Below are 26,628 nucleotides of genomic sequence, written 5' to 3' on the forward strand. Positions count from 1 at the left end.
TATACATTCAAACAAAATCAATAAAACACATACCCAACACATTTCTAGATTTTGAATTTGATAGGTGCTATTGAGGAATGTGTGTTGATAGGGAGCACTCTAAGCAGACCAGCAGTTCCTGGTATCTGTGAGCTCTAGCTTTTGGCTGCTTGATTTTGTTTCCCACCTTATTTTTGCCTAGTCACTTTCCGATTCCCTTGCTGCCTCGCTCCCTGCGCCATGTTAGGTGTGCACTCCACACAAATTGCCACTGCAGTTATTTTATAGTGTGAGGAAGGTCTTGCTTTCTTTTCTATGTTTTATGTTTGCTTATGTTGTTTTTGCAGGATTTCAGTTAATGTCCTCTTTTTGCTCCAATCACAAACTTGCTATTGTTTTTTGGTGTACTGTTGAAGGCAGTTCTGTTGTAGCATGCATGACTGTTCACTTGCCTGAATGGCACAAATTACGAATGGGCACCATTCACTTAAGCATTTTTTTTAATGACGTTATTTTGTTATTTTGGTTATACATTTGAAGATACACATATTATAAAATATTTTATTTCATCCTTTTCTGTTGTATAATACAAGTTCATTAGTTTTGCCATTTATACACAAATTTTAGAATAAAAGGTTAATTTGTCATCCAAATTCTCATTTCTGGAATGCGAAAAAACAAATTCATGTGATACCAATAGACAGTAATGTAAGCATCCTGTCAGGACACAATGTTACATATATATATATATATATATATATATATATATATATATATATATAAAATTAAAAAGCTTATGTTAACATCAATGCTTAATTGAAAATACTTCTATAAATTCACATTGGGAAATATATACTTGACAATTTAAATAATGAAGCATTTTTTATTATTATTATTTATTTATTTGGTCATTATAATAATGAGTTTTTGTTTTGTTTTTTACATTAATGTAGTTATTGTTTGTTTGTTTTGTTTTTTTGGGGTTCTTTTTTTTTTTTTTTTTTGGTTTTTGGTTTTACTGCACTCAGTAATTTTTTCCCCATTACAAAAGTTTTACTCCTAAAGAAATGAATTGTAATTTTGAAACATATGTATAAAATCATGAGCACTCACAAGAGATGAGGACTCTAGTCTTATCAGTAACCTTATAAAAGCTGTTTTATTCTACATGGGGGAGGGGCGCCCTCATGGGAGCTGCCATTTTAGAATCACATGACTTGATGTATACTACTCGCTTAATCTCAGTAACCATTTCACTCATGGATTAAATTAATCGTGGCTGATTTTGAATAGTGAATTTCTACAATGACATCAGCAACTGAAAACTATTGATTTTGAATTATGCTGCATCCACACTGTGTCATTGTAAATCCAAGGTAACATGAACAAAATGTTACTAAGTGCACCTTTAATTGTCATAAAAACAATACAACAATAGACTTTATTTTTTTTTTATTTTTATTTTTTTTTCATTTGATCGGTTCTTGGCAGATTGACCCAAAAAGATCCACTAACTCCCCCTTTATGTTAACTCTAGTCCCCAGATTTTTATGAACTTCTCTCTCTCTCTTTCTTTCACAGGAGAAGAGGATCAGCTCCCTGGATGCAGCTAACTCACGGCTAATGAGTGCCCTGACTCAGGTTAAAGAACGCTACAGCATGCACAACCTCCGCAATGGACTGTCGCCCACTAACCCCACCAAGCTCTCCATCACTGAGAATGGAGAGTTCAAGAACAGCAGTTGCTGATTGGTGCTCATGGACTTGAAGTGCCATACTGAATGGTGCAACAAGACAAATCTCTGTCACTGATTAGTGAAGTTCAAGATGGACAGAGCACCCTTAGCTGGTGGCTAAATTGACTGACTACTGTATACATGCAATTCCAAGGAATGTCTGGTTATTAATGTAAATTAACATTATCTAATATTGGTAATGTACATAAATGCTGCTGCAGAGAGGATTGTTTTAAATTGCGTGGGAACGTTCAGCAAAGAATTTTGAGTCAGTAAGTTTGTTTTTTATTTTAAATATTGATATATGCCTAAATGCAGATTTTTGATTGTAAAGATTTGTAATTATTGCCTAAGATATTTGAAGGAGATGTACATATCGTAAAAATTTAATTGTTTTAAAAGAAAATATGAATAAAAGCACATAGGTATTAGTCATATTTGTAAATGTCTGCAGGTAACGGAAGCTGACAGGTAAAAACAGAAGGTAATTTTTGGCACTCAGTTTTCTAACACAACTTCTCTATATATTTATATATATATATATATATATATATATATATATATATATATATATATATATATATATATATATAAAAAATTTCTTTTTTCTTTTATTTTGTTGTCATCTTGCAAAAGGTTGTTGTGTCTGAGGTGACAGACACAGTGAATGCAGACACAGTTCAGTTCATCAGAAAAATAAGAGTACATGTTTATTTAAGGGATAGTTCACCCAAAAATAAAAATTTTGTCATAATTTACTCACCTTCATGTAGTTCCAAACCTGCATGAATTTCTTACTTGTGTGGAGCACAAAGGGAGTCCTAGCAGAATGACTAAGCTGCTTTTTTCCATACAGTGAAAGTCAATAGTGACTATGGCTGTCCCCATCCACTTTCACTGTATAGATAAGAGCAGCTTGGACATACAAATATATGTCTGCTTTTGGGTTAAATGCCAGAAACTAAGTCATACAGGTTCAGAATGTCATGAGGGTGAGATGATGACAAAGTTTTCATTTTTGGTTGAACTATCCCTTTAATGTGTTACTAAAAATAGACCATTGAATGAATTAGTGAATTGATGAAATGAAATATTATGATGAATTAACCATATTATTTGGTCAGATATGTTGGTGATATGATGCATCAACTGGAGGGCTGTCACTCACCTTAACTTAACAAAACTTTTGCCTCGTACTGGTTTCATGTATCTGACCAGAGTGCTGTGAAACCGCCAATCTACAGTCTCACTGCTCTTGTTCTTATCCAGTTTATTTTTTGTTGACAACTTCTGTTGAATGCCTTTGTTTCCCACTGTTCTCACTCTGTCCATATGAACAGCAATGCCTTTAACATTTTGTGGCACAGAACTCTTCATTGTTTGCTGTTCTCACAGTGATATGTTCGATGGTCAGTCTCAAAGTTCAGAAGTTGACAGCTGAGCATAGAATAAAGATGGATTGTGGCCTCATTGATTATGTTGTCTACATTGTGTGATCTGAAACTGATTGAGTATTTTTGATTTTTTATCTTTTATTCTCCTTAGTGGCATGGTAGAAAGCATTATATTTGCTTTGCACATTATTGAGAAGACATTCCCTTGACAAATATATATTTTTTTAATTATTATTATTACTACTACATTCCACTTAGAGTATTTAAAATGCCAATTTTAAAGTTCTTTATTCTTGAAATTGAAATGTGTTAAAGTTTTCAGACTGATTGTTGTAACTAAGGAAATAGTAGGTGCCCTAGTAATTAGCATAAAATGGGTGGGGGTTTAACAATCCAGCCATTTGCTGCATCCAAAAGTGCATATTGTCAGAGTATGCACTGCATTTGAGGAAGAACGTACTTCTCGACTGGTAAAAATGTATGTTCTTGAGGTATACAGGTGAGTATTAGGAATACATTCCCGGACATACTTGCTGGCATTGTCCTGTGGCCTGAATATATGAAATAATAACAACAATCACAAAAATAATTTACTTTTATTGTCTCCAGTTAGTCATGTATGTTTGGTTTTCATACTCATCACTGCTTGCTTACTTACAATTAAAAGGCTATTAAGATTACTTAGTGTCATTTAGATTTACACCATTGTCCAGATCACAGTTTTGTTTTTGTTTTTTATTGAGAAATTTGTTCTCATGAATAAAGTTTTTACTACGCAAAAATAATAAGAATAATGTGTTAAACATTTTTTAAAAATAGAGAAATATAAATCGGTTTGTAAAGGGATTGTTCATGTTTACACTCATAAAATATACTTCTCTTATCTTGTTAGAAATGCAACAATTTGGTGAACATTTTCAAGAAAAGAATTCCAATAAAATTTGCATGTCCAGATCGCAGTTTAATGCCACGTTCCATTTGTCTTGGAAGTCGGAGCTCGGGACTCCGATCGACGTCATATCCGTTAAAAAAAAACAAGAAATCCGAGATGGATGCGTTCCTTTTACATACAACACGACAAGTCGGAAAAAAGATGGACACCTCCAGGAAAATAATTGTTGCACTAGCTTTTTTGGAGTACAGAGAGCTACAAAATAAGTATGCCCTTCACCTAAGAGACCTCGAGGAAGATGACAGAAAGCGGAAAAGGTATGTTAATGTTTCCGCGCATTTGATTGTATCAAAACATGTTAACCACGTTTTAATTGAACAAGTGGTGTAAACAAAGGGCAATGCTCTATGGAAGTACAAACGTATATTTGCAATATAAATTTGCCAAACTGTGTTATGTGTAAATGGTTTTACGGTTTGTAACGTTAGGCAGTGTTGTTGTAGCAACACTGACCATTGTTCTTGTAGCAGCAGCGACCATTGTTGTTGTTAGCAGCAGCGACCTAGCCAATTTTAGCTGTACCAGTTTATAAACAACACATTACACGGTAATTCACGCATAACAGGATCGTAGCAACATGCCTATAGGCAACGGTAATACAGTATTGTGTATACAACTTATTAAATTGGACACAAAAAAGACAAAAGTGCTAAAAAAAAAAACTTTAAACCCACAGCATACTACAGTCGATGCTCTTCGTAGCCATCTTGCTTTCTGAACTCGGGGTCCTTTGAGTTCGTCCGACTTTCCGAGTAGGAATTCCAACATCGGGGGGCGTTCCATTTGTCAGTTCCGGTCTCGGAACTCGGAAAATAACTCGGAGCTCCGACTTCCGAGACAAATGGAACGCAGCATAAGTAGCCCATACAAGAAGGGATTACATGGAACCAGTTACGTTTTCCAGTTACGTCGTTAGTTATTACTGGATATTTTTTATAATTTATACAGCAAACTTTCATTTGTATCAATAATAAGAAATTAATACATTAAAACGATCATACGTTTTGTACAGTATGTCTCCAGTGAGAAAACAACTTTGAGATTTGAATTGGGTGAAAATTGAGATTTACCTTTAAGAGCCCCCGTGCGCCCCCTGGTGGAGGAGCATCATTTTTGTTTCATTGACAACGGTTCTAAGATAATAACGTTAGCCACCTAATTCTTGTACTTAGAAAAGAAATACCTATTCAGGTATGGACACCTTCAGCGGATGCCATCGTCTTTAAAATCCACGAACAACAGAATGGTATGAACATCCTCTGCGTAGTGCGTACTCATGGAAGTGCGTACTGTTATCTGTGAATTTGGGCACCTTACGTCACTTCCGGTTCTAAATCTGCGCGTTCACACTGGTATGGCCAGTGTCCGTGTAACACACATATTTCCCTGAACATCTTGTGTGAATTTACAAAAAGGGGACCGTTATCAGGTAAAAATACTGGCCATTTTTGTATTGAATTTAATTTATTTAATATTCTTCCGTGAAGTGGATATGGCTGTCTAACCAGTATTTGTACACATTAAGGACGTCTAGCTAGCTAGCTAGCTTGCTAACGTTAGCCCATTCATTGCACCAGATTACATGCACTCAAATGCTGCGAAAACCTGTTTAGAAATGTCTGTTTGTCTTTTAAATGTGTAATATTTATTGTGCTGTCATGTTAACAAGTTACCTAGCACGTTATCGAGTTTGCAATCTGTAGATTCTTGGATATAGCCTTTCTTGTACAGATATACTGTTCTGTTTGGCCTTTATTCTTGGAATCAGTTCTGCATGTTTAGATTTATCTCTGATCTGCAGTGAGTGGGTGTTTGATTTTCTAATGGTGGTTTGTTATTCTTAAATCATTACTTTCATGGCATTTATCTAATTCACATGCAGGCCTTCAACAATGGCAGACATTAAAAACTTCCTCTATGCTTGGTGTGGAAAAAAGAAGATAACCCCAAACTATGACACCCGAGCAGCTGGAAATAAAAACAGACAGAAGTTCACTTGTGAGGTAAGAACAATGCTGATGCATCTGTAGTTTATTTTGTAGCTGCTCAAAAGTCTACTCAAAACCATGTTTTCTTCTCTAAGGTGCGCATTGAGGGTTACAGTTACATCGGCATGGGAAACTCCACCAACAAAAAGGATGCCCAGTCCAATGCTGCCCGAGATTTTGTGAATTATCTTGTCCGAACAAAAGAGATAAATGCTAATGAAGTTCCTGCTATAGGGGTCAGTACAACATCTATGTTTATTAACATTTCTCTCAAGTTCTAACCTACATATTTGTTATATGGTTTGTATAAGGCAACGGTCTCAGTTGGAGTTTTATATTTTCAGGTCAGTGTGCCTGATGGAGGAAGTGGTGGTGGTGGTGGTGGTGAAGGTGAGTTTGGAAATCTCCCATCCAACTGTCCACTACCTCCACATCTGGCTGTGAAGAAAGAACCAGGTGTACGACTTAATGGTACGTTATGATAGTAACTACAGCAGAATTTGAATATGACTGTTTTTGTCTTCGGCCTTGCTCTTTACTATTGAATATGAATATGTAATTGTGCAGGCTACAGTTGCGCATGAACGAACATTCAAGTTACATGAAATGACACAATGGTTTTATTTATTTATAAGTGACACTGACTAAAAAGGAACTGTTCTAACACTGAAGTTCTTCCCGTGTCTCAGAACCTCAAGTTTCTGCACCTGTCCCCGGAGTCACAGGTTTGGGCTACTCAGGTTTTGGTAATGCTCAATGGGAGAGAGGAGCTAACCTGCAAGAGTACTTCTCCAAGAGAGATGAGCAGGAGGCCAAAGCAGTAGGTCCACATCAGATCAAATACTAAAAAGATGTGAAAAAGATTGGGAAAAAAATAGCGGTTTCATTCGTCAGATTCAAAATGAAACGTAAAGTTAAGCAAACAGCACAGTATTGTTTGCAGTGTGTTCTGTTGTATACTGCATGTTTTGGCAAAGGCAGAGGTCATCTGGGTGTTCCATGCATACATAAAATTAGCATATATTGCATAGTATGCATACAGAAGTAGTATGAGTACTGTGATAGTATTTTGTTTTGAACATATCCATAATAAAGAATTACAGAATGGGGAAAGTACTGAGTCTCATTAAAATTTTACTTCCCCAAGACTTTAGAATCGGAGGAGGTTGATCTGAACGCTGGCTTGCATGGGAACTGGACTCTGGACAATGCAAAGGCTCGTCTGAACCAGTTCTTTCAGAAGGAGAAAAACCAAACTGACTACAAATATAGCCAAGTGGGGCCTGACCACAACAGGTCAGAATGTCCCCATCAAAAAGATTTACTTCAACAACTTAGTTTTTCAGTAAATTATTTACTTTCATTAAATCCGTTTAACCTGATTTTTAGGTGTTTATTCATTTGTTGGCTAAGGTTTTTAATTATTCACTAAATCTACCTCATCAAGAAATCTTAAATTTGACATATTGAGGGTTTGTTTTTCTGCTGGACTGAAACGATGACAGAGAACTCCTTGATGTGCATCTAACCTCAAGGAGATCTCGGAGAACATACTGTACACAGCCTCCTCTTGGAAGTTCCCTTACAGAATATGTGTCATATATGGGTTAATCTCATGAAACCTGTGAAAAACATGTTCAGGTCACATTTCACCCTACAATCGAAATAATTAGAATCTATATATTTGTGCAAATTATATTTGCTTAAAGATCATGAAGTCTGTTTCTTTGTTTTTCTTATGATTTTGGGTTGAAATGTGACCTGGCCATGTTTTCGTGAGATTCACCCATGCATGCACTATATGTTACCTAGAGGGAGGGCAGTAGAGATGCCAGAAATCACAACCTTACATTGGGACAAACATGTGACATGACTTAGGCTGCACTAAGAGGTCACATGGTGAAGTCTGTGATTTGGTAGATTTAAGAGGTGGTAGAGGCAAAGTAATGTCTGGTTGTGATTTCTGGTGTCACTTGTCCATCAGGAGTTGAGGCCCCCATGACCTAGAGAGGAAAAAAACTCCCTGTTTAAAGTCCAGCAGAAAACACACCTGCCGAAGACTGGGTTATCCTGTACACACCCTGTGTTGAAATGTTACTGTTGAACTCATGACCTGTCCAGTTAAGAGGTCAGTCTGTGGAGTATAAATTTGCATTTTTGTTTTGTTCACCGTTGTTGTTAGCTTGTGAAGTTTTAAAGAACTGAACTAAATGTTCTGTCCTCGATATTATATCTTGCTTTATTTCAGGAGTTTTATTGCTGAGATGACACTCTTCGTGCGACAGCTGGGTAGAAGTAAGTAGCAATTTCAAGTACTTGAAAGTAGTGATTGAGCAATACTTCAGTCAGGCTGATTAATTGGCTGATATGTGGCAATTTTTAGATTTATTTATTTATTATTATTATTATTTTTTTTCTTCTCCCAATTTGGAATGCCCAATTCCCAATGTGCTTTTAAGTCCTCGTGGTCGCGTAGTGATTCGCCTCAGTCCGGGTGGCGGAGGACGAATCCCAGTTGCCTCCCCGTCTGAGACCATCAGCCCGTGCATCATATCACGTGGCTTGTTAAGTGCGTTGACACGGAGACATAGCGCGTGTGGAGGCTTCACGCCATCCACCGCGGCAACCACACTCAACTCACCATGCGCCCCACTGAGAACGAACCACATTATAGCGACCACGAGGAGTTTATCCCATGTGACTCTACCCTTGCCAATTTGGTTGCTTAGGAGACCTGGCTGGAGTCACTCAGCACGCCCTGGGATTCGAACTAGCGAGCTAGCGAACTCTAGGGGTGGTAGCCAGCGTATTTTACCACTGAGCTACCCAGGCCCCCAATTTTTCGATTATTGACTAATAATTGGCTTTGCTTATTATCAGAAATGTATGTTTCTCTTTTTAATTTCAAAAGTCTTCCAACAGCTTTGTCAGTTTATAAAAAACAGGTCTCATTTGCTGTTATTTTTGTATGTATAAATTGTATTAACTATATCTGCCGTCGGCCACCCTGCTCTCTAGATATCTGGATCCACAATAGCCACTGAAAAACCCAAATCGTTTGACCACTACTTCACAACTATTTACATAATTCATTTTAAGGCCAAACAAGGCTGTGGCAGCAATGTGGAGAAGTATCATTCAGACAGTTTGCTACACAATTGGGCTTTTCACACTGCCCTTAACCCTGGGTTATCATCTTTTTAGACCCTGCTATTAACCCTGGGTAAAGCAGTGTTTCACACTTGTAATTTTGAAAGGGGGTTAGCACTGCTTTTGACCAGGGGTTATGAAACTCTGCTCCAGAGCAGGGATGGCACCGCATTTGCTGTTCCAAAGGTGTACAGTGTAAAATGATGCAGTATTAGAATGTTTCAGAAAGTTGTTCAGCAACAGGCAGCTAATCATATAATGCCTCAGTGCTTACCTCATTTTTTTTTTTTGTCAAATCATTGTTAGCAACCTCATAATTATGCAAATAAAAACGTTAACACAGGGTTTACAAATGTACAGTGTGAAACATCAATACCTGAATACCCAGGATTAATTCCTAACCATTTCAGGTGTGAAAATCCCTTCTGAAACAGTTTTACATCAACAAAGAAAGTCTTGTCCTTGCTAATGCTGTCCTAATTCTTCAGAGATTTTTGCCCGTGAACATGGTTCTAATAAGAAGATGGCCGCCCAGTCTTGTGCACTGTCCCTGGTCCGTCAGCTTTACCATTTGGGGGTTATAGAAGCTTACACAGGGCAGACCAAGAAGAAAGAAGGAGAAAGTGTGAGTTCAGCAGTCCGAATCAAAAATCTTGTTACTGCATTTGTGCTTACTGACTTATCTAATTGCCTCTTTTTGTTGATATGACAGGTGGATGTATATGAAGTAAATCTTAGTGATGATCTTCAGCAACAAGTGCAAAGTATTGTGCAGGAACTTGGCATCCATATCCCTCCACCTGTAAGTATAGTTAAAAAAACTCAAGTGTCAGGAAGTGAGATGAAGTGAGAATCATACAGTATGTGCTAAAGAACTTTTTTGTGTGTCCTGTTCTAGCCTCAGGACCCCAACAGTCCAGTTTCTCTAGTGCAAGGGAAGTTAGCACACTTTGAGCCTTCACAGAGGCAGAGCATGGCAGGAGTGGTGCCGTGGTCTCCTCCACAGGTGAACTGGAACCCATGGACCAGTTCCAACATCGATGAAGGACCGCTGGCATTTGTAAGTATACAATTCTACAATGAGCATTTCTATTAAGTAATTGAATGTAAGCAATAGAATTGTGTGTGATATGGCATACTTCATATAAGTCTTTTTTTGGAGTTAAAACATGTTGTAATACCCATTGCATTCCTCCAATGTGTTGACAACTCTGCTCACCTGCTTTGCAGTGCACCCCAGAACAGATCAGTGGAGACCTGCAGCATGAGCTGAACTATCAACTTGAGCAGGACAACAACCTACAGACGGTGAGCAAAAAGCACCTCTGAAAATCACTGTGATATTAAAATAAGTGTATTAAGGTCCCAGCACACTCATGGCAAAGTGCTTCTTCGCTCAGAGCCAAAAAGCAGTTTAAGACATTCTGACACCTCCTCTGGTGCTGGGGAGGCCGATATTCCGATATATCGCCGAGGCCGATATTCTGACTTTTTTTAATTATCGGCATCTGCCGATAAATTTTCCTGTTTGGCCGATTTGTTTCTTGTGGGCGCCGAGAATCGCCTGCTTGCATGTGAAGCGACTGAGACATGTAAACGACCAGTCACGGTTCGTTTTGTTGTTACGTGCCATTGTGTTACTACAATAATAGACCGGTGTACAACTCCGTATATAAGATCCACGGCAGACACGTTTGAGCTCATAATGTTAAAGTGCTGGCCTGTTTAATTCTTTCTCTCCCCTACAGTTCACTGTAACTTTTAACTGTCTTGTCTTATGATAAAAAGGCAAATATCAATAAAACTTGTATTATATACCATTTGCAAGTATATCGTGTTTAAACCGGTGTTATTCACGAACCTCATGAAAATCCAGCGTTTTCAAGAGCTCATCTAATATCTTCCTCTGAAGCGTGTATTCCATCAGCCAGAATCAAAAACTTCAGGATCAAAAGCTCCTCTGATTCACAAATCCTGACGTTCACTCCGTGTCAATCCAAGCAGGCGATCCAGGCCATTTAAACTGTCAGGAGATTGCTGCTGCTTGAGTGCAATTTCAAGGCTGCATCTGAAACCAGGAAAATGCTGCCTCTGGAGGCTGTATACGGAGGATAAAATAAGGTGCTTTTCAAACTGTTTGGAGACCAGTTTCCTTAAGAGTTCCATTAATTCAGAACAACTGTCAGTTAAGCCATTAACTGATTAGGCAGCAAAGTAGCAAGTCAGCTGCCTACGTTTTCGGATGCAACCCAAGGTAAAAGCGCTTCACGTGTGCTATAAGTTAATGTCTTATTCACTATGCACTAAATGTACAATTGGCTTGATTCGATATTTTTTTGAGTAAATGCGATTGTTAAAGCGTACATGCCATCCACGGTTGCTGGACTACTGTGTGTACTGTTATTTCCTTCCTAATATATTAACAATTTTTTAATTTGCAAATAAATGACTAATATTTGATGACTAAAAAAGAAATCTGAAGAAACTGCTATATACCATTTAAAATACAATATTATTTGTTAGTTTTGTGTGAAATTGAGTAAATATAGTGCTAAATAAGAGTTTATATATATATGAACTATATATATATATATATATATATATATATTTAGCAATTTTGTTTATTTACTAAATTATATTGTGTGATATATCGGCATTGTATCGGCCACCCTGCTCTCTGGCTATTGGCATCAGCCATTAAAAAATCTGTATCGGCCAACCACTGATTTAGAGGTACATTTTAATATGAGGACGCTCAAGACTACATGTAAAAACATACATGTAATTTGACATTCAAATTTGTTATCAATGACTTCATGCTTCATTCTATGACTGGAAATCACACAAGATTAATAAAAGAAGCTGTATGAACTACTCAGTGACTGAATTCATGGTGCTAACATGCTATACGTGGCCATAATATGCATCGTTTACACTGTTATTGTCATTTATGATGACACTGTTACTTCTGCAAATATGTGTGTATAAAAGTGTTAAACAAATAGTTCACCCAACAATGAAAATTCTCATCATTTACTCACCCTCATGCCATCCCAGATGTGTATGACTTTTTCTTCTGCAGAACACAAATGATGATTTTTAGAAAAATATCTCAGCTCTGTAGGTCCTTACAATTCAAGTGAATGGGTGCCAAATTTTTGACGCTCCAGAAAGCACATAAAGGCATCATAAAAGTAATCCATAATAATTTGCTGCGGCGAGAGATGCGCAGGCAATAAGCACGTGCGATCTTCGGTAGTCGTAGCACTGTCGGGGGTGTTGAACTATCTCTCTTTGGCCCACTTCTGTGGCTTGGCCCCTGAAAGCTCCCTTTTTCCCCTTTTTCTTTCTCTGTGAGCATTGTTAATCCCTAAGTGAAGATTTTAAAGGTAGATACAAACTGGAAAAATATAATGCCGGTATAACCAACAGAGAAAGAATAGTGGTGCATACAGTGTATATACAGTGTTTGGGTCCTCTGGGATCAACTAGCATCTTGTTCCCTTGGTCTCCGACAGATTCTAAAGGAGCGAAGTCAGCTTCCAGTGAAGAACTTTGAAAAAGAAATCCTGTCCGCCATCCACAATAACCCAGTGGTCATCATCCGTGGAGCCACAGGCTGTGGAAAGACCACCCAAGTTCCTCAATACATCTTGGACGAGTTTATACATAGAGGCAAGGCAGCTGAATGCAATATCGTTGTTACACAGGTGAGTCAAGTACAGAAAGCTGTCCTGTTTGAAGAAGTTCCATTGTTTGCTCCGTCAGCACTTATTTAGTATTGTTTTGTGACCTGTGCTATTGCATTTCTCCTAGCCGAGACGGATCAGTGCGGTGTCAGTGTCAGAACGTGTGTCCTTTGAGAGAGGAGAGGAGGCGGGGAAAAGCTGTGGGTACAGTGTGCGCTTTGAGTCTGTCCTACCCAGACCTCACGCCAGCATCCTCTTCTGCACAGTTGGTACGTTCCACTCTTACACTCTTACTGCTGCACAGAGGGGAAAGAGTCTATAGATTCTTTAGTAGAAAGTCTGTCCTCTGGTGTTCAGTACATATTTCACTGTATCACAAGGCTGTCATCCTGAGAAAGATAATTGTATGATATGACATTTCATTTGACGTTTATTCACAGGTGTGTTGCTAAGGAAGCTTGAGTCTGGTATCCGTGGTATCAGTCATGTGATTGTGGATGAAATCCATGAGAGGGACTTAAATGTAAGTCCAATGTTAACATGTATCATAATGGATTCTTCTACTTTTCAGGTTTTTCCCAGCTATTATCTGACAATTGGCAATTTAGAGACGTGTTTTTTTTTCTCATCATATTCTTAGAAGTGGAGTTTCTGCATGTTATTGTGTCTGTTTGTCTCGCCAGTCTGATTTCCTGTTGGTAGTGCTGAGAGATGTGATCCAGGCCTACCCTGACGTGCGCATCATCCTTATGTCTGCCACCATTGACACCACCATGTTTAGGGAATACTTTTTTAACTGTCCTGTCATCGAGGTGCATGGACGTGCACATGCCGTACAAGGTCAGTAAGCTTCATTTTCACAATGCTGTGTATCATAATGCCATTTTACAGTAGTTAAATATTAACATCAAATAATAGATCAAATATTCTTTATATTTGAAAGCCCATTACTCATGAGTCAGCAATAATAACTTTGGCTTTGTTGAAATCAAAGTCAAACTGATGGATTATTCTTTTAATATTTCCAGAGTATTTTCTGGAAGACTGCATCCAGATGACCCAATTTGTACCACCACCTATAGATAGGAAGAAAAAAGATAAAGATGAAGAGGGGGGTGACGAAGAGGTACATGTAATGATGTGTAATATGAGTTTTTGTAAGATATGATGCATAAAGCCACTGGAGTAAAATTAGCACCAGTAATTCCCATAGAATGCGGTATCATTATTTAGGTGTCAGGTGTATGCGGAAAAATATTCCTGAAAGTGAAGCTTGAAATGCTTAGTTTTTAATATTTCATGCCTCTAGGTGAACTGTAATGTTATCTGTGGACCAGAGTATACTCCAGAGACCAAGCGTGCCATGTCTCAACTGAATGAGAAGGAAACTCCATTTGAGCTGATTGAGGCTTTGCTGAAGTACATTGAAACGCTGCAAGTGCCTGGAGCTGTGCTGGTCTTCCTGCCAGGCTGGAACCTCATCTATTCCATGCAGAAACATCTGGAGATGAACCCGCACTTCGGTCCATAATTTAACATTACTCTGATTATACTCTAATCTGAATTTATCTCACTGAGACTGTCCATCCAAGTGTTTTGACTTGAATGAACAGTTTATGTGATGTATATCCTAGTGATTCCTCCCATGTTGTGTCTTACTCAGGTGGTCATCTTTACAGAATCCTGCCACTCCACTCTCAGATCCCCAGGGAGGAACAGAGGAGAGTGTTCGAACCTGTCCCTGACGGTGTGACTAAGGTTTGTAGAATTTCGATTACTGTTTTAGTTTATGAATTCACATATGCTTGTGGTTTGATACTTGACATTTTGCAAACACATCACAGGTGATTTTATCCACCAACATCGCAGAGACCAGCATCACCATCAACGATGTGGTCTTCGTCATCGACTCCTGCAAGTAAATGATTCTTTTGATTCATGTACAGGCTTCCTCAGTCATGGAAACTTAGAATCTGGGAAATTTAAAATTGTGATTTCCAGGCTGGAAAAAGACTTGTAAATTAATAGAATCTTAAAATATAACCAATATAAATTTTTTGTAATTGTGCTATGTTTTAAAATATTTAATCGGCTAAAAAAAACTCCTTATCCAGTAATAACGAATGACTGGAAAAGTAATAGAAAAAGCATGAAAATTGGTCAAAAGTTGTTGGAAACCTGCATGTATTTTTTTTCCCACTACATGTTCTTGAAATTTTTCAACAAATGGTGTAAAAACTGAATTTGTGTCATGCAGACAGAAAGTGAAGTTGTTCACCTCTCACAACAACATGACAAACTACGCCACAGTATGGGCCTCCAAGACCAACCTTGAGCAGAGAAAGGGACGAGCTGGTCGAGTCAGACCAGGCTTCTGCTTTCACCTGTGCAGCAGAGCTCGTTTTGACAAGTATGAATTGCCACAGAACTGGGTTTTTATTTGTTTCAGCACAATCCATTTTCATTCTTCAGTAGCTTAATTACATCCAGTTAAGGAAAATAAGCTATACTCCAAAAAAAAAAAAAAAAAACAGCAACTCTGGAGCGAGAAATCAGCTGATGATTGCAATGATTGTGTGGCAGGCTAGAGACTCACTTGACTCCAGAAATCTTCCGCACTCCACTGCATGAGGTGGCCCTCAGTATTAAGCTACTGAGACTGGGTGCCATTGGGCAGTTCTTGTCTAAAGCCATTGAGCCCCCTCCATTGGATGCTGTTATTGAGGCAGAACATACACTTAGAGGTACAGCTTCACTGTTAGTTGTTGCCAGAACCAGTTAAAATTAAAGCTCATAGCAGTGCATTTAATGCTTAATATTGCATTCTTGCTGTGATGATCTTCTGTCATTCCCCAGAGCTGGATGCTCTAGACTGTAATGATGAGCTGACTCCATTGGGACGCATTCTGGCCAAACTGCCAATTGAACCTCGTCTGGGAAAGATGATGATCATGGGATGCATTTTTAAGTAAGAGTTGTTTACCCAGCCTTGGCTGTTGGAATTTTGAAATGAGCAAATTTCACAAACCTGTCAAGAACATGTCCAGGTCAACCTGAAATTAATTGATATTTAGATTTTGCTTCAAGAAATGTAAGCCTTTTAATTGATCAGAACAGGACAAAGATCTGATGGATTTTATATACAGTTTATATTATTATTAAAGGATGCCTCAAAAATCTAATTCTTATTGTAATGTTTAATACAAAACAAAAAAAATTTAAATTGTAATGTATTTATACATCATTGTAGTCAGGGCTGGCGCAGGCCAAATTGATGCCCTGCCTGTGCAGGGTCCGCTATTGTTGGATGGGGTTGGTGGGTGGGTAATCTGACATGGTGAATATACCACAGTGTATTCACTCAGTGCATGTGTTGGTGCATTTGTTTAGTGTTGGAGATGCAGTGTGCACCATCTCAGCAGCATCCTGTTTCCCTGAGCCCTTCATCAATGAGGGCAAACGCCTCGGCTTCGTCCATAGGAACTATGCTGGCACACGTTTTTCAGACCACGTGGCTTTACTCTCTGTCTTCCAGGCCTGGGATGAAGTCAGGTGGGTCATAAGGGGACAGCACAGTTCAAATTGGACACTTCACATTTGATATTCTAATTTGTTAGGGGAGTATCAGTTTAAACAGATTCAGATTTGTTTATGCTACTGTGTTTTCAGAATGGGAGGTGAGGATGCAGAAATCCGGTTTTGTGAACACAAGAGGCTGAACATGCCTACTTTGAGGATGACCTGGGAGGCCAAGGTCCAGCTGAAAGATATCCTTGTCAACGTGGGCTTTCCTGAAGGTTAACCAGTGCTTCTAGACACTTTTATGTACAATATTGTTTGGTGTAATGCTGCTATTTATTGTAATACTCAGAATGTAATTTGATATGCTGATTCTATTTTTGTTTTTATATCTTGTGCCTTGCTTTTAGAGTGCCTCATGAATCAAATGTTTAACAATGTGGGACCAGACAATAACTTGGATGTGGTGATCTCTCTACTGACATTTGGCTCTTACCCCAACGTGTGTTACCACAAAGAGAAAAGGAAGATTCTGACTACAGAGGGCCGAAATGCACTCATTCACAAATCCTCAGTCAACTGTCCTTTCAGCAACCATGATATGAACTACCCATCTCCCTTCTTTGTCTTTGGGGAAAAGGTTAGTTTGAGACTTTTACATTTTCAACTTCAAATTATAGTTTTAATTAGCTGTTTCTTTTACTGAAATGAATCCATTTTAATTACTTTGTTATTCCAGATCCGAACTAGAGCCATCTCAGCCAAAGGAATGACTCTTGTCAGCCCTCTTCAGCTGATTCTTTTTGGCTCAAAAAAGATCACCTCCAATGGGGAAATTGTTGAGCTTGATGAGTGGTAAGTGTTTCATAAAGTTAAGCCACAAACAAAAAACAAATATTCCTAGGTTTATAAGCATAACTGATATTGAGCAGATAATTTTTATCCAAAGCACGGGGTTCCCACGGTCCTGGAAAATTCTGAAATAGTGGGGAATTTTAAAAAAGTGTTTTCCAAGCTTGGGAAAAGTCATGGAAATGAGTCAAATCTTTAAATTCATGTAAAAGTCATGGACATTTCTCATTGGCTAGGTATTACTCTTATGTAGAGTAAAATTTGCTCGCAACCCATAGTGATGTCTAATTTATCAGCTTATTTATATTGATTTGTGAGAAGAAAAAAATATTGCTTTGGTTCTTAACGAATCCGCACGAAGGAGTCATTAGAGAATCTGTCTGAATTAAAAAAAATCTAGTTGAACAAATCAAATACTTTTTCATCAAGACAATCCCTTTCTTGTGTAGGATCAAATTGCAGATTCCCCATGATGTAGCTGGTGGCGTGGCAGCCCTTAGGGCAGCTATGGAAGCCCTGGTGGTGGAGGTAACCAAAGACCCAGAATACATCAGAAATTTGGATCCCCTCAATGAGCGCTTGCTGAACGTCATACGGCTTGTGTCTAGACCCTCGTCGGCGGGCATCAACCTCATGGCCACCAACCAACGGTGAGGAAACCTCTCAGTGTATTAAATTGTATGGCCTATTTAGGATAAAGGTAAATTGGTGTGAAAGAGTGCTTTTAAAATTGAGAATCTTGCCTTTATTCTCATTTTACTGCTAACATTAGGAATTAAATTCATTTTGTATTTGTGTTTAACAGCTTTGGAGATGGTCCAAGGCCACCCAAGATGGCCCGTACTGACTTTGGAGGAGGTGGAGAGTTTAGGGGCCGAGGTGGAGGAGGATACAGAGGAGGTGGTGGGGGTGGATCCTGGTCTGGTGGAGGATACAGAGGAGGTGGAGGCTACCAGGGTGGTGGAGGAGGCTTTAGAGGGTCGGGAGGGTATCGTGGTGGTGGGGGTGGATACAGGGGATCTGGAGGATACGGTGGTGGTGGTGGTGGTGGATACAGGGGGGGTGGAGGATATGGAGGGAGGGGATTCAGAGGAGGTTGGGGAGGAAACAGGGGTGGTAATAGAGGTGGCTTTTAAAGCTGGATGTTTGAGCATGTGTCCATGAATACAAGTATCTTTTGGGGGTATAAAAGTATGTTTGGGTTTAGTTGTCAGTTGTTTTTTTTTTGTTTTTTGTTTTTGATTGCTCAATCTCTTGATTGAAACTTCTCTTAACTTTTCTTTAATGTTATTTGTTAAAAAAAAAAAAAAAAAATCATGAAAAATATTAACAGTAAAATTAACCAGTTGACCTAGTAGCTGTTGTTACCCATGTTTTTTGGTGGACCTTTGGTGTTTCTGATACTATATCGTTTAATAAACATTACTTTAGGGGAAAATAATTCAAATAAATTTGAGAGCAACAACATATTTTCCTTCTGTGAGAACAGTAATGAAACCCTATTTCATTGTCAGTTTCCATTATTAGACGATGACTCAAATTTCCACAGTGGGGCTTCACTATGGAGATTTGAGTAACCTCTAATTCAGAGTAGCATCATAATTTTTGATCAAAATGAGGCTGTGAGGTATTGACTTGCAGTCTTTTCAATGGCATGCACCATATTAAGCTGTATAAACTAGTTTTCTGGTGTTTTTTGAAAAGTTTATTTTTTTATTTTTATTTTTTTTTCAGCAGCTGAACCAAAAAACCTAGTTTAAACAAGTAACTGTACAGCCCATTTAAAGAGACTGTAAGTCTATCCCTTTCAGCCTTTTTTTCATTCCTGACAGAAATGTACCACTACTCTGAATAAGGTCTGTGATGAAACTTGACAATAACATGTATTACCTTGCCCATGCTGATGTTCATGCTGAGTAAGCATTTGACACCTCTGTTTGATTTTGTTCCCTCTGGGATGCAACTGCAATCCTCCATTGCATTAGCTACCTTGGCCGTTTTCAGGCATCACATTGTTCACCCTTTAGCCATGGATATGATAGTTATTTTGAGTTAAGGAAAGATCTTTCAGAAGACAAACCATCGTCTTTGATAACTCCAAAAAAACATTTTAACCCTTGTGCACTGTTCAGTCCCTTTTGACTGAAATCAATATTTTTTCTTTAATAAAAATGGTGTACTTCATCTGAGTGGCTTGAGGTTTGGTTACTTGTTTTCCTACATTTGCCATCTGAACACAAAAAAATAAATTGTAGGCCACGTGACAAAAGTGTCACTTGTGTTGTTCGATAGAAAATAAATGGGCGAGACTATAACACATAGCAATTGTTTTTATTATTTTTCAAATAAAATCAATTATTTAGCCACAATGCAAAACACAGACAGAAATTAAGGGGTGAGATTATAACATATCCACAATGTAGTACACATGCACTCACAAACACACAGGAATGAATGTGTGGGACTATGGGTCTGTTCCAAAACTTAGTGAGCTGTCTCCTGCCTACATCGTTTCAAAGCAGCTTTACAGAAACTCATGCATTAACAGAAAATGAAACTGCAATATCTATAATGTCTTAGAGTCATCATTGTGTAGTTTGATCAAATATGATTGTGAATTGTGTTTAAAAATAAGTAATTAAATAATAATTGTATTTATAACCCCAGTGAGCAAGCCGAAGGCGACTGTGGCAAGGAACACAAAACTCCATAAGATGTTGGTTAATGGAGAAAAATAACCTTGGGAGAAACCAGGCTCACTGTGGGGGCCAGTTCCCCTCTGGCTAACATCATGAATATAATGCCAATATTACTTATGTATAGTGCAAGTCATGGTTTAAAATTATTAAACTAAGTAAGTGTTAAGGGTCAGTGTTTAAAACAAAGATTTTGTATGAACTGTAAGATTAATGACTAATGTCTTTGAAGTCCATCCTGGATTAACTGCAGAAGTTCACATGGATGCATTGTCCTTGTTAGTTGGCTGATAAAGGGTTTTGTTGGCAATTAATTGATAGTATATGTATTCCATTATAAGAGTGTAGTCCATCATTAGACCGAGGTGATGCAGGCAGAGATCAGTGAGGTCCATCGCAGTTCATCCAGCTGGTAATTTCGGTGAGGTCTATCCTAAATCCAAGGTTCAGGCAATAGCATATGATGTATCCCATGTCTTATGGTTGGAGTTGGCATCAGTTCATCCTCTGAAGTCCAATGTAATAGACTGAAGTGATGTTTGGCTGGCACCGGCTGCTATTAGTCGTCATCACTCAGAGACATGTAGCAGTGGAGTCCAACACGAAGCAGGAATGGACCTGGATCCAGCCGGTTCTGGTGATCTCAGGATAGGAGTCCAGAGGATGAGACAGGGAAACAAATAGAATAATATTAGCATAATGCCATTCAATTTATTGCAGAGTCTAATCTCCAGTTATAGTTTAGAGATTCAACCAACAAGTGGTAATAAAGTTCAGTGTGTGGATCATCAAATTATGTTCAATCACTGTTGTAGCTGTTTATGAAACAAAAATGTATGAGATTTGTGTTTCTTGAGGTCATGGTTAATTTTTCAAGATATATTATTATTATCTTTGTATTTTCACTTGTATTTATAATCTTATTTGAACTGGTAATTTTTCACCTGTTGTTATAGAGTGATATTTACATCACTGCAAAGGAAGTTGGAGAGTTTAAAATGTCTGGATTTGGAGAGGTGTTTATGTATGATTTTTTGACCACTTCATTATTGTAATTATATTTAGTTTCGTTTGAAGTGTAACTTAAATTTAGAAATATTTTTTGTTTAGATTTGTTGTGTTTTGATGATTTTTTATTTATTTTTAATAAATTTTTTGGTTTCTCAAATCTGCACTTTGCATGAACATGCAACAATGAACTTTAAGTGCTTCTTATTACGAGTCGCTGTCCATATGAGAGGTGCTGAAATGTGGCTATCGCTCATAAATAGGCTATCACTTTTCATTGTAATTCCATTATAGGTTAGCGCGTGATTTTATAATTGTATTTACCTCGCTGGCAAATGTTTAAAGTTATTCTCTTAAATAATTAAACTAATTAACAAGATTAAAACATACAGTATATAGTTTTATAGTAAATTTGTGCAGTAGTTTGATCAAGCGGAGAGCCGCTCTTGCTCCCAAAATGGTATCGGTGACATCAATGCACAACAATAAACAATAAAAAAATAAATGAATAAATACAAATTTAAAGAAATACTTTAAAATTAATGTATTGTGGTTACATTTTATACTGCTGCATAAAGTATAAAAATCTTAGAATTAACTGAATTTAACATAAATTTAACAGAATTGTCCTTCAAAAGTGTCAGAGATATAGGCTAAAAAAGACGTGCATAAGTTAACCGATGGTTTACAATAAAAATAAAATACAAATTTTAAATAAAATTAGGTGCTGTTTATCTGTTTAGAGTTTAGAGCATCAGACTCATCAGAGTCAGTCTGAACAAATTTAGGATTTCGCCTGGGAATGACAGCAAGCATGAAGTTATCAGAGGGTATAGTGTAGTTTTTAGGTTCCTTTTATGCCAAATTCTAAATCTTACTTTCTCTTTCTTTGGTGAGACTCTGGCTCTGTTTCCAGGCTTGAACCGTTTTCTGCCCGAACCAGGCATTCATGGGCCATGTTATATGAATCTGAAAACATCATAAAATCAGAAGCTTCTCAATTTAACTGTTAATGTTTGCAAATGAGACATTTAGTACTGTATATTGATATTCAGTTAAAGCACTCACTCTTTGTCTTGAGTACTTCAATTGGGTGCACCTCCCATGTGTCAATGTCCGGCCATTCATGTGACATTACTGCCTTCCGTAGTCTTTCTCGGCTCTTATATGGAGGCTAATAACAGTTTGTCCTTGGTGCACCAGGTTGCTGAGACAACAGCTAAACTGTCATCTTCATTTGGAAATTTCACTACAGCAAACATTGAACTGTGAATAAAAAAGAGTTTTGTACACAATTATAGTGTCTCCATGTTCTTCTACCACAAGGTTTTGCACAAGAACAACCTCCTTGTTCCTCAACTGGACACAGTTATTCCCAGTGGACATCTGCACAGAGAAGTGAGTGTACTGCATTTTTGCATACTGCTCTTTTACATTTAGACCATTTGGGACTGGGCCATTGTCATGCTGTTTTTGTAGTGTCTGCGTTGTTTTCATGGACTCTTTTTCTGACAGTCTACGTATGACTTGCTCCAAGTGCTTGTTTGGTTTCCTTATCATTCTTTTCAACTGCCCAAGAAAATTCTCAAAGGGGAAGCAAGAAATGTTGTCAAGTACACCAAATGCTTGTGCGTCGTGAATTAAATGAGTTAAGCAGTGCATGTTGTATGTTATGTTTTCCTTCCCATACAGGTAGCTGTAGTTGTCCACAACTAAAACCAGGAGGTTTCAAGCATAGTCTGCACACAAGGATGCACTGAGGAAGATGCTCATAGCAACTGCAAGCAGCATGAAGTTTTCATACATCACCCTTGGAATCTTTCCTTTTAAACAGACAGGTCCAGTGTACAGGAGAAATGTACATAATTCAGTAGCCTTCCAGTGGTCTGACTCGTTCAGGGATCTGGATTTTTTGTTTATTTCTGATGGAGAGTGAGGTCTTAGCTGTATCATCTCTGAACATACAGTTCAGACAAACGTTGGATCTAAACAAGTCTTTAGTGGCCCTTTCTGCCATAGAGTTATCAGTTTCCGTGAAACTCCCAAACATACAAGGTGCATGTAGTCAAGAGGAAATTATGTAACTAAACCAACTGACAATGAATCTAAAGGTGTTATTCCAAGGTAGTGTGAGTCCTCTGTAAAATCATCAAAACTGTCATGGTTGGACCTAAGATGGGCTGATTTTTCTGGGAATGTCATACAATTGTTGGAATAGATTCCCTTTTGACAGCATTTGTCACAGCCATAGTAGCCATTTGTGACCTTTGGCATTTCTGACAAAGGCCCTTGCTGCTGTGTCACAAATAATGGCAGAAATCTGGACTTGAGGATTTCTACCATTAAAAAAATTAAAAATACCTTCTGTTTGCAGCTGCTGCATTTCTTCAACAAAGTCGTTCAAGAAATCAAGACTGGTTGGTTTCTTCTCCCCAAAAAACATCCTAATGACAAATGCAGATTTGTTTGTCAGGACCACACCTTTGTAGTTTTCTACTAGCCCCATGATAGGCCAGAATGGAGAAGTGGAGCTTTGGTGAAGTGGCAGGCCATCTATATTGATTCGCTGAGACAGTGACTCACCCAATGGATGAATGAATGTTCTGAGGTAGGACAGCACACCACATTTAATGCGCAGCATGAAAATAAGTTTCCCCAGAGACTCCTTTAGTTTCCACCATTGATTTTGTTTTCAACAAAGTCCTTGAATCTTTTGGCAGGTCTAATTCAGGTATTTTGTTGCGCAAGATCTTGAGAAGTTCATTTATTGATGAAAGTGTAATTTGTTTTCTCACAGCCCAATCTGATGGTAACTTTCTAATATCATCATCCTCATCTGAACTTTCATCAGTGCTCTCTTCTGGGCTCTCAGCAAAGCTCTCGTCAACATAGCATTCACTGCTGCTTAGTGTGCAAGCATCTGCTGGCTCACATTGTTAAAGCTACTAACAAAATTGCTTATGTTGTTATAATAAAGCCTCTCCTCAATTTTCTCTTCAATTTGTAGAGATCTTGACTTCATCTTTTACAAATAATTCTCAACTTCTTTCTGAATTTTTCTATAATTACTCCAGTAACTGGAAATTTTATGTGGAGATGAAGACTTCCGTAGATACTGTATCTGCAAAGTTAATCAAATGATAGAATTAGCACTGGAATGTTCAAAATCACATTATGTCAACACTAATTGCTTTAGTATGTTCACTTTATTGTTACATAAACTTGTCAATCAGGGGTGGATTTAGGCATGGGCGACATGGGCAGCATGAGGCACCCACACAAAGTGAGTGTGTGTGTTTGTTGGGGGGGGGGGTATACAAGCTAGAACTGCTACGGTTGTAAATTGTAACAATATGAAAATTGCATCATCTGATTTTGTGGTTACATAACACATCAGTTACTCAAACTGTATACACCATGGTACTGGCAAAACTTAGCTTCTGAATTTGTTTGTCAATGATCAAATGATTCAATAAAAACTATACAAGCCTAGAAGCAGGTCTCCAGAGACTGTTTAATGCTGCTCAGAAGTGGCATTAATGTATTTACACAACAATTACAAATGTTAAAATGTTAAATATAAAATTATGAATATAGAAATAAAAATTATACTTTAAATATAAAACTAATTTATAAAATATATGCTCTATCATGAAAACATAAAAACTGAAGACAGTTCTGATGGTGCATTTAATTTACACATAACCAAAGCAGCAGAACCTCCATTGATACATGGGACTGAGATGGGACAAAGCAGGGATAATTTAGTCTGGCTTTTATGCAGTAGCAGTCTCTATACACAGAATTGTAAGCAGGCACAGAGCAGGCCTTACTCCGCCATGTAAATGTACACCTCTTGAGAAACTAACTGCCATCGATGAGAATCTCTACTATACCAAAGCCGGTTTCTGCCACAGTTGATTAAAAAAATGTCATAATGTAAATCATAATAAATTGTCATAGCATCTCATAATATTGAGAAACTTTCTCATAGCAATGGCTTAGTATCTCATAATGAGAAACTCTCATAATTATGAGTTAATATAATACTGAGAAAAAATATATAATAATGAGAAACTTTTTTCATAATAATGACAAAGTGTCTCATAATTATAGTTGTCAGTTTAGGCTAATCCATGTATTTATCCACTGATAAACAAAATCTCAGGCTGACAGTGGCAAATGTGAGAATGACGTCATCAAATTAGTTATGTGAAATATTTATTCGAGCGTTTGAAATGGTCATAAATAATAACTTAATTCACAAATTAAGTTCAATTATTAAATTATTATTATTCATTGGTGGAAAATGCCACCCTAGGGCCATGATAATGGGGCAAAATGCCACATTAGTTATAGTTTAAGATTTAGTTGCTTTTACAAACACTCTACATGTTTTGTTTTTTTAAACTTTGCCTTAATGTGTCATAAATTAAAACCAGTCTCACCATTTTATTTTATTCAGCTATTTCTTAATTTTTTATTTGTGAAATACTTACATGTAAAATAAAGATGCATTTCCTGTATTTTTTGTCTAAAATATTCACTAAAACTCTCCTTCAGAACGATGAGCCTTTTACACACATTAATATGCTGAACTTTACAGTATATTATGTGCATTTTTAAACAAATCGAAATGGTATTTTGAGGTTCTCTTACTAATTCTTGTCAAGTGGTTACATGCAACATACTTTGAGTGCATTCTGCAGTAGCAGTACAAGCATTCAATGCACACCCATTAAAATACATTGAAGTCATCAACAAAATATACTTAAATGTATAGATAAAAGAGTAAACATTCTAGAAATAATTAACAATCCTTATGTGACACTAACACATTTTTCAGGGTCAATTAATTTAAATTATTAATTGATTATTCCGTGGTGCAAAATGCCACCCCTGCACTTTTTTGTAGCTTAAGATTTTATTATATAGGCTAGTTGCTTTTACAAACACTGTACCCCTTTATTTAAGTGCTTGCCTGTTCAGAGCATATTACCTGTTTATTTTTCTATACCAAACCTTTGCATTTTGTGTCTTAAAACCAGTCTCATTAATTTGATTTTATGTATTTATTATTAGTAGTAAAATAAAGATGCATTTCCTGTCATTTTTATCCTATATTCACCAAAACTCTCCTTCACAAAAGATGAGCCTTCAACAAAACACACATAAAAGCAGTTTGCAGCAATACATTTTGTGACGCAATTTCAATAGGTGGAACTTTGTTATAGGCATTTTTAAACAAATCTGCATTGTATTTTGAGGTGCAATTTAATTCTTGTCAAGTGCGGTTATAAACAACATTCTGCATTAGCAGCATGTAACTAGTGTCCTGCCACAGTGGAACAAATTGCCATCAGCTTGCCAGTGGTCTGCCGACGGAGGACCGACCGTGGCAAGCATCTGGCAGCGTGCCACCCAAAAATGCCGGCGGACCAATAGGTCATTGTTAGATGGGTACTAATTCCGGGCGTATAGGCTATACATTGCGTGGCATAATTTCTTTTTACATCTGTCGAATTGCTCCATTTCTTCCATAGTCTACATCACATTTGATATATGTGATTGTACCCGATTCCATTATTTAAGCCATACAAAATAAAGTATACAGGTGCATCTCAATAAATTAGAATGTCATGGAAAAGTTCATTTATATCAGTAA

The 26,628-nt window shown here is 37.5% G+C and overlaps 2 protein-coding genes across 15 annotated transcripts in view; both read left to right on the forward strand.

Moving 5' to 3' along the window:
* LOC127441375 (ras GTPase-activating protein nGAP-like) overlaps window positions 1-3,189 on the forward strand; it is a 167,573-nt gene extending 164,384 nt beyond the window's left edge. For 10 of the 13 annotated variants that reach the window (XM_051698718.1, XM_051698711.1, XM_051698712.1 and 7 more), the window contains one exon: window positions 1,561-3,189. In XM_051698718.1, the coding sequence (XP_051554678.1) occupies window positions 1,561-1,728 (168 nt within the window). In that variant the 3' untranslated portion in view covers window positions 1,729-3,189. The remainder of the gene's footprint in view (window positions 1-1,560) is intronic. The other 3 variants (XM_051698715.1, XM_051698714.1, XM_051698716.1) reach the window with 1 other exon arrangement.
* Window positions 3,190-5,390: 2,201 nt separating this feature from the next.
* Window positions 5,391-19,448, forward strand: LOC127441378 (ATP-dependent RNA helicase A-like). Of its 2 annotated transcripts, XM_051698734.1 has the most exons (28): window positions 5,391-5,490; window positions 5,944-6,064; window positions 6,145-6,285; window positions 6,394-6,520; window positions 6,739-6,869; window positions 7,197-7,345; window positions 8,298-8,344; window positions 9,688-9,824; window positions 9,912-10,001; window positions 10,098-10,259; window positions 10,430-10,507; window positions 12,718-12,909; window positions 13,016-13,157; window positions 13,329-13,411; window positions 13,572-13,728; window positions 13,917-14,014; window positions 14,198-14,411; window positions 14,552-14,646; window positions 14,733-14,806; window positions 15,146-15,298; window positions 15,472-15,632; window positions 15,745-15,856; window positions 16,279-16,440; window positions 16,558-16,685; window positions 16,818-17,047; window positions 17,147-17,262; window positions 17,709-17,909; window positions 18,065-19,448. In XM_051698734.1, exons 2-28 carry the CDS (start codon window positions 5,954-5,956, stop codon window positions 18,393-18,395), a joined length of 3,822 nt encoding a protein of 1,273 aa, XP_051554694.1. In that variant the 5' UTR covers window positions 5,391-5,490; window positions 5,944-5,953; the 3' UTR covers window positions 18,396-19,448. The 2 variants fall into 2 exon arrangements, with proteins under 2 accessions (XP_051554694.1, XP_051554696.1); XM_051698736.1 differs by lacking the exons at window positions 5,391-5,490; window positions 5,944-6,064; window positions 6,145-6,285; window positions 6,394-6,520; window positions 6,739-6,869 and adding an exon at window positions 8,034-8,177 and having other exon boundaries at window positions 7,207-7,345.
* The last annotated feature ends 7,180 nt before the right edge of the window (window positions 19,449-26,628 follow it).

The sequence above is a fragment of the Myxocyprinus asiaticus genome, chromosome 5 (genome assembly GCF_019703515.2).
Source record: "Myxocyprinus asiaticus isolate MX2 ecotype Aquarium Trade chromosome 5, UBuf_Myxa_2, whole genome shotgun sequence".
Lineage (NCBI taxonomy): Eukaryota > Metazoa > Chordata > Actinopteri > Cypriniformes > Catostomidae > Myxocyprinus > Myxocyprinus asiaticus.